The following is an 8,751-nucleotide window of genomic DNA, read 5'->3' on the forward strand; positions in this document are numbered from 1 at the left end:
CACACACACAATATATGTTTAACTATGAGATTCCCTCTCTAAATAATACCTTTTTATTTAAATGGATTGAACAGTTCCAGTTAAGCAAGCAACACAGTACACAGTAAGGTTATAGCTTAGATATAGCACTTGTCATCAAACCACCTACCCACTTCCAGAGCATCATTTCTGATTCATAGTGGCCCAATACAGGGTTTCAGAGGCTGTAAATCTTTACGGGAACAGATTCTCTTCTTTCTCCTCTAGAGCTGCTGGTGGGTATGAACCAATAACCTTGTGGTTGATAGTCCAGTGCTTAACCAGACAGCGCCACCAGAAATCCTTGTTGTCGATGGAAACATGGTAAAATGAGTGAAAAGTTCTTATAGACATTGATCTTCTCTCCATGTTTCTCTAGTTCTTTTGCTTTTATAAATTTTGGTTTTTATTACTCGAAAGTGTAGAAATCATACTGATTTCTCTCTGCACTTTTCCAAATAGTGAAAGTTTCCTGGTTTTACTGTTTTCCTTGCCTGAGAATTCCACAATTCCCAGCAAAAGTTTCACCATTTCGTAGTTTCTTACATGCTTCTCACGACCTAGACTAGACCATAATTATTTAGCTGGAAGCATGTGAGGAGGTTTCAAAAAAATCATGGAAAAATGGAACTAAGATGATAATGAAATGTTTCTATGAATTTTTTGAAGACCGTTCATATTTTTTACGTAGATTTGGTCGAAGTGAAAGTTTTATAATTTTTAACTATCAACTGGACCTGCCCGAGAGATGGATTTTACTTTATATGTGGGAGGTTTTTGTTTTTTCTCCCTCCCCACCCCTGGCCACCTTATTTCACAAACATGGACTATTCATGAGAAAGAAAAATGTCCAGATGGAAATGGTACCTGCAGATGTTAATTTGGATGGACACAGATCAGCTTTAATTTGTTTTGGTTCATAGATTGTTACCTAGCTTTGTTTTGTCCAATTCAGAAAGTCGCTTACTCTTGAAGTTCTTTCTTCCTCAGGAACAAGTGGGAATGGAGACTTTGGTGACTGGAGTGCCTTCAACCAAGCCCAGTCAGGTCCCGTTGCCTCCAGTGGCGAGCTCTTTGGCAGTGCCTCACAGCCAGCTGTCGAACTCTTCAGTGGCTCACAACCAGCGTTAGGCTCAGCCCCCATGGCCTCTAATTCTTCAGACCTGTTTGATCTTATGGGCTCCTCCCAGGCAACCATGACATCCTCCCAAAGTATGAATTTCTCAATGATGAGCACTAATGCTGTAGGACTTGGTTTGCCCATGTCAAGATCACAGGTAAGCTGCCCACATCCCTTAGAAACTGTGCTTAATGATCTTTGAGAAACTCTTTATGTACTGTAGTGGTAGATTGGCACAAAGCAGAGAAATAAGCAATCGCTCTCTAGAGATGCGGGAGGCATGGTGTGTACCCTACTCTTTTTCCCTAGATGATGACTCATTTGGCTTCTTGAGGGCAAATTCAAGCATGGTGCCTTGCACAAAGGAGGTACACCCTAAACATTTATTGAATTAAGTCAAATTGGTGTTACATGGTAAAATAAGCACACATCTTTTGTGAGAGAATTTTATTGTCTTTTGTTTTGTTTTCCATTCTTTTAATGTTGTTTTTCCACGATCTCTATAGGCCTCCTTATGTACACAGGCACACACATATGAGAGGGCTTTAAAAAATACATGGAAAAATGGAAAGATAATGGAATTTTTCTACAAATTTTTGAAACCCCCTTGTGTGCACATATATACACACGTACATGAGGGAGCTTCTAGTAGTTATGGGGAAATTCTAATATCTTTCCACTCCATTTTCCATTTGTGGGGAAATTCCTACATCTTTCTACTCCATTTTGAAGCTTGTGTGTGTCGTTCGGGAGAGGGTGGGGGTTGTTTATAGAAACAAAATGGAGTTACTAGTTCACCATGGCCAGCATTCAATCAGTCATTGCTGGTCATGTCTTCAAAGAAGTCTCACTTGTTTCAAACAATCACTGCTAAAGGAGAAAACCAATCTCTTTGGTGCTGACTATTTTTTTTCCTTTTAAGGGTCCATTCTACATTATGTAAATGTTACATAAGCTTTGTGTTCAAACCTGTTATTTTCATGAAGGAAAACAGCTGAAACGGGTTTTAAATTCAAACTTTTTTATAGTTAAAACTAAATTACCCGATGGTATCTTAGAAAGTAAACAAATGTAGTATGGGAGTATGTATAATGGGGTACCCAACAAAAACCGGATTTTTCCCCCCAAAGCTATGTACTTACTTTTTTTTTTTTTAATTTAACAAAACAATCTTATCACATTCAAAGTACTCTTCATTACACTTAATACATTTGTCAACTCCGCAATTCCATTCTTGAAAGCATTTTTCAAACTCATTTGTTTGGATGGCTGACAGCACCTCCCTCATTTTTTTCTTCACCTCTTCTACGTCTTCAAATCGCTGTCCTTTCATGTCCCTCTTCATTCATGGAAACAAAAAGAAGTCACATGGAGCTATATAGGTGAGTAAGGTGCTTGGGGCAAGAGAGGCATGCTGGTTTTTTGCCAAAAACTGGCACACAGATGATTGTGAGCAGGTGCATTGTCATGGTGGCAAAACCAGTTCCCCGTCTGCCACAAAGCAGGCCTTTTTGGTTGCATACTGTTACGCACTATTTTCAGAACCTCTAAATAGAAAGTTTGATTAACAGTCTGACCTGGTGGAACAAAAGAACTTCAAATGCACTACGAGTCGACATTATCATTCATTCAGGAAGTTGATGGATATCTAGAACAAAGTTTGTCATCTACTGACTTTTCACCTTTTTTGAAATGAGAAAACCACTTGTACACTTGAGATTTTTCCATAGTGCTGTCCTTGTAAGCTGTGTTCAACATCACAACAGTTTGTGTGGCATTTTACCTGAGCAGGAAACAAAATTTCATAGCCACATGCTCTTCTCTTTAATCTGTCATCACAAAAAATGAGGTTCAAGTGAAACTGCTTTTACAAAAAAAAATCACCAGAGAGACCAGAGAGAACCTTCTCAGGTGATGCCACTGGGTGCACTAACTCAAGAGCAATTTGTGTAACGCTCTGCCCAGCAGAGCTTTTTTTCTGGGGTTTTTTTTGGGTACCCCCTCGTATGTCAGAGTTACACCCAGAATTTGCTTCTTTTAGACTCAAGCTGCTGAGAGCATAATGCCAATTACTCATCTTAATGTGTAGATTCTTCTGTTTGGGGAGGGGGGTGGCAGTTAGAATGAAGAAAGAAGCAGGAAAGTGTTTGTTTAGAGCCAACATTAAGAAAAAAAGACTTGCTTTCCACACCGAACACCATTAGACCAAGACCGGTGACATGAGCAAGCCGATTTATTCTGAGTTTCTTTCATGTGACTTAAGCAAAAGCAATCTTAAATGCTTAGGTTCTTTGCCCTAGTACATTTCCAGTTCTTACTCTTTTCTTTTTCTTCCTTTTTCAGTTATACCCAGGCACCCCTGCTTCTTTTTACTAAACATTTTTTTACAACTAAATCGGGCTGTCTGTAACATGGTCCACTGCTAGTGCCTGCTCTAGGCAGGAGACATGTTCACACAGAGCCCAGCAATGTCAATCGGGATGTTGAAGATAGAACATGCTGTTTGCTGGTTTTGCCTTTAGAGCATGAGAAATCTTGAATTCCGTTTGTAAGAATAAATTTCTACTTGTACATTGCATTAAAACTGTACTAACCTGAAGTTGGTAGGTGCCCTGGGTGTTCTTTGTATCTTTGTGTAATTTGGGGTCATAACCCAGATTGTGAGGTTATGAAGAACTACACATTTTATAATGCTATGAAGTGGTACAAAGAGTAACATTTGCCACTAACAAAGGATAACACTCTGCAGGGATGGTGACGTCTAGACCTGAGTGGTGGGAGTAAATGGCAGTGCATCTATGCTGCCAGGGCTTTTTCCCAACCCCGCATGGCTCACACTTCAGAGGGACCTACCTAGAAAGCTAACATAGAACGCGTGGTGCCTTTTGGTTTCCAGAATTCACTCCAAAGTTGAATATATATGTATATATATAGAGAGAGAATGTGATGAATTTGCCATATGATAATCTTTATAGGCTGATTCCATAAACAGATGCTTACTTTTTAGAGCATTTTTCTATTTTCCAGCCTTTTCAAAATGTTAGCACAGTGCTGCAGAAGCCTAATGCTCTCTATAATCAGAATACAGATATGGTCCAGAAGTCAGTCGGCAAAACCCTGCCCTCTACCTGGTCTGACCCCAGTGTAAACATCAGCCTAGACAACTTACTACCTGGTATGCAGCCTTCCAAACCCCAGCAGCCGTCGCTCAACACCATGATTCAACAGCAGAGTAAGTGACCACAGATCAGCTTGTTTGGGGTGTATGTGTGTCTGTGTAGTCGTTTGCCCTGATGTCAGGACTCTTTCAAACCATGAAGAACAAATACCATAGATTCCAGTGAGGTTAATGACATGCCTGTGAAATAATGCTTTTCATATAATGCTCCATGTCTTCTGGAAGGTTACATGAGTTTGTATTTTGTTCTCTGCATGATAGACAGTCATTGTATTGTGAATTTGGGGACCTGGTGAATAAATAAAAGCTGTCTTTGTTGTAGAATTTAAAAAAATACATGCAAATATGACGAAGAAACAAAAATCACCTGAATTCCATAAGCCAGAAATAAAAACTGTTGATGCATGCGTTTCCCCACTTTTTATCACAATGTTTGTAATAGTTGGGGTCATTCTGTCTCTCTTACACTTTGTTTCTTGCTGGACCCATTCAGCATTTAAATTTTGAATGTTTTTCCTGTATTGATGATACTTGGGGGGAAATGGTCAGCATATGAGGAATTTTTCCATGAATGCTTTGAAGCCTCTGCTCCCCCTCTCCTCCAATAATTCATCTGTTTTGGTTAATTAGGTTTAATTTTGCTTTTTGTTACTGTAAATAGATTCATAGCTTTATATAAACCTTTGTTTCCGATTTTCTTTTTCTTAATGTGCCTTCACCTCTCTTGGTGAAACCAAGGAGAGCGGCCAGCCTTGGCTGTCCTCAGAAGTGTCAGTGCAAATTAATGTTACGTTGTATGCAATCACCATGAAGACATTTCATTGGTATAGGAAGAAGCTGTTAGTGGTCAGGAAGATAATGATATGTTTATGCTCTGTGAAACTAAATATTCAGGGTGGTAAGGTTCTCGTGTTTTCTTTTCTTCTCATAGATATGCAACAGCCTATGAATGTGATGACCCAAAGTTTTGGAGCCGTGAACCTCAGTTCTCCATCAAACATGCTTCCTGTTCGGCCCCAGACTAACCCTTTAATGGGGGGTGGCATGCCTGTGAGCATGCCCAACGTGATGACTGGCACCATGGGAATGGCCCCTCTGGGAAATACTCCAGTGATGAACCAGAGCGTGATGGGCATGAACATGAACATAGGGATGTCCTCTCCTGGGATGGGCCTCTCGGGCACAATGGGGATGGGCATGCCCAACATAGCCATGACTTCTGGAACTGTGCAGCCCAAGCAAGATGCCTTTGCAAATTTCACCAACTTTAGCAAATAAGAGATGGTAAAGAAGCAGATTGAATGAAGGATTTTTAGCTGTGCAGATAGGCAATGTTCAGATGAAAAATGCTAATCAACTTCCCTTTCTTTTATCAATTAAATAAAGCAAACCTACATAAAGAACCAAAAAAGCTGTTTAATAAAAGTGAAGTATCTAGTGTTTCAGATGTACAGTCAAGGGCACTTCAGATGAGGCAGTCGGGATCATTTTTTTCCCAGTGAGAATAGGCCACAAATGGTCTAGTGAGACCATGAGAAGCCTTTATAAATTGAAGAGCCCATTTTAAGATCATAATTTGTGGGAAGACTGGAATAGGGCTGAATAAATGTGTTTGAATCTCTAATTTTGTACTTTTCTTTTCCTGAGGAACTTGATTTTTCTGTCCCTGGATCCCCTTGTCATAATTGGGTCTGTTCCTTTTACTACCACTTGGGAGTCCGTATATAAATTCATTAAAGTGGGATAATCAGTTTTTTATAAAAAAATATATTTTTGTCCAAAAAAGGCATACATATATGATTATGGCTAAATCAGAGGTAACTGGAATGTATATACTTTTGCTAATGTTCCAGCAACACTGCTATTCTATCTAACTATCCAAATTTTTATTGTTAACAAAACTTGTTTAAGCAATTGGTGATTGCTATGGGACTTTCCCCACATGAAAGTATCCTCCGCAGAACCAGGAAGAATACTTTCGTCAGGACTGCTGTCTGGTTTCCTCTAAGAAAAACTACCGGGATCTCTGTTGATGTTTGGCGGTCATGACTTACAGTCTGCGGTGACTGGCTTGGCAAAGCTTCCCTCTGCTTATCCCTGTAGCCCTCATCGAACAAGCAACAGTCACAAAAGAAAAATATTTATTTTTATTTTTGGATGTCTTTTAGAAAACAAAAACCGAAAGGCTCGAAATCCAATAAAAACTTAAGTTAAATGTAAATGTTAGAACTCAGTGTTCATTTTAGAATTTTATACAGAATTGGTTGTGTGGGGTTTGAGTGTATGTGCTATGGCAATAGCAAGCTCTGGTTCCAGTGGAGAAGAGTTAAAGATATATTATTAAAGGAGACCTAGAGCAGTCAAAGATTTTATTGAGTTAATGAAATAAAGGAAATGAATTAAATTTTTTTTTCCTGATGTAATTCTGCATTATGCTCACATGAAAATCATGATTCTAGAGTTTGGAATGTAAAATCAGTTGTTTCACCCTTAAGCTGGGACTATTTTTTAAAATAAATAATATAGGTATCAGATTATTACCTCCCTGCTATCTGTTGAAATTTTTTTATTAAATTGATAAAACTTTGTTTCCATGTATTCATAATGTTCTGTTATTCATAACATTAAAATGTTCATTAAAATCAATGTTGAACTGCTTTTTCTTTCATTCTGTTGGACATTTGAGACCATTTGGGGAAAAATAATTATGATTTGGGCAAAGTAATTTTTATAAATAATTTAAAATAATTTAATGACTTCTCTATTCTTTCCTATCAGAGTCTACTGTTAGGAATTAAAAATGAAGCAGCAAAGATATCCTGACCTGCTCCATTCTTGCTAATGTTCCATCTACAACATTTCTAATTAGGCAGAAATTCATGTACTTCAGCTAAGTGGTAATGAAAAGTGATTCATTTGCTGAATAAGAGATGAGAGGGTGTAATTAGCTGACTGTGGTTTTTAATCTTTCAACAATTCACTGTGTTTAAATTAGTTTCAAAGAATAGGAGCTTTCAAGTGTTGTTACTTCAAGCAATCAAGCACGGCTCTGTTGGCAGCGGGAACTGTCTGCGCTCTTGCTGAAAACCCATAATTCTCAATGAGGTGAGTTTTGTGTTTTCATTTAAATTGACAAGTATAGATACACCTTTTCAAATGTATATGCTTGTGGTCAGAGGCTGTGGCTATTTTTTGTTTCTGAACATTTGTGCTTTAAAATTTTTTAAATAAAATTCATCTTTAAAGTATTTTCCACATCCTGCCTTTCTCAGTAGTCTAAGGATTCAAGGGAGACCGAGCTTGGGTTGTTTTTTGGGGTGTGTTTTTTTTTTATCGAAGTTCAGCATTTTTTTTTAATCGAAGTTCAGCATATAGTTTGCTCTCGGTATTTTTTTTCCCTCCTGAGAAAAGAAAAACACAGGAATTGCCATAGTTGGCTTTCAGCTAATTGAATGATCTCTCTCTGAAAGGGTTACTAAGCGATGCTTCAAAGGGACAAGTACCCTGGCGACGTTTGGCGTTGGCAAGAGATGCCTCCCCTTTAATGTTCAGCCCTTCCTCTTCTCATTGCCCTTGTCAACCAGAGCGTCGCTTCTTGTGTGCACGTCTTGAAACATTTGATATTGGGGACAGGAAGAGTCCACTGCACGTGTGCTGGAGGAGGACAGATTCTTTTCCCCCTCTGGATTGTTCTACCCTGGCATCTGCAACCATACACACACCCAGTGCTACTCACTGGTACTTAGGCGGGAGGTTTCCTGTTCGCATGCCCGCTTGCTATCTGTACTGCTGTTGTTTTTAGGGTCGTCAAGCAGTTAGGACCTGTATTTCCTTTTAAAAGGACCAGTTAGTACTTATTATCTTCTTCGATATTTACGAAACAGCACTCCTTCCCTGGCAGGTAAGTTAAACTCACATCTTTGGATTCAGGGTTCTACTGTTCCATGAACATTGGTTATGGTGTAGTTTTCTAGCTCAGAAATAAGGAAATTATGGTAAATCTAGTCAGCACAGCATGCTGTCTACTAATTAGAGTGCTGAAATAAACCAGCCTATGGTTCAGCTTTCCAAGGAGCCAGCATCGCACTGTGGAAAGGGCAAGGGCTGGGAAGCAAGCAGATCAAATTCCATTTCTACCACTCATCTGGGTGAGCCTGATCAATACCTGACCCCTCAAGGTGCTGTGAGACCTTATCCCCCTGTCCCTCCTTTTAAGTGAACAAAGTCTTCAAATGTTGGTAGTTCAAATTGAGAACTACCCACACACCACATTTGTGAAGTATAACTCACCCACTTTTATTTATGTAAATGTGCTGACTTTGAGGACTTAAGAAGGCTTCAAAAAGTTTACAGGAAAATAGAATTACTGGAAAGTCCCCGTGGATTTTTGAAGCCCCCTTGGGTTTGCCGTCTGCATTAAGCACTTGTCTTATAA

General features: G+C 39.1%; 1 protein-coding gene across 3 annotated transcripts in view; it reads left to right on the top strand.

The window, feature by feature from the left end:
- CLINT1 (clathrin interactor 1) overlaps positions 1 to 6,962 on the top strand; it is a 76,986-nt gene extending 70,024 nt beyond the window's left edge. For 2 of the 3 annotated variants that reach the window (XM_045284848.1, XM_045284850.1), the window contains exons 10-12: positions 1,009 to 1,295; positions 4,166 to 4,370; positions 5,248 to 6,962. In XM_045284848.1, the coding sequence (XP_045140783.1) occupies positions 1,009 to 1,295; positions 4,166 to 4,370; positions 5,248 to 5,594 (839 nt within the window). In that variant the 3' untranslated portion in view covers positions 5,595 to 6,962. The remainder of the gene's footprint in view (positions 1 to 1,008; positions 1,296 to 4,165; positions 4,371 to 5,247) is intronic. The other variant, XM_045284849.1, reaches the window with a different exon arrangement.
- The last annotated feature ends 1,789 nt before the right edge of the window (positions 6,963 to 8,751 follow it).

This window comes from Echinops telfairi, unplaced genomic scaffold (assembly GCF_000313985.2).
Source record: "Echinops telfairi isolate 266 unplaced genomic scaffold, ASM31398v2 ScPeMD7_7469;HRSCAF=8507_0, whole genome shotgun sequence".
Taxonomy (NCBI): Eukaryota; Metazoa; Chordata; class Mammalia; order Afrosoricida; family Tenrecidae; genus Echinops; species Echinops telfairi.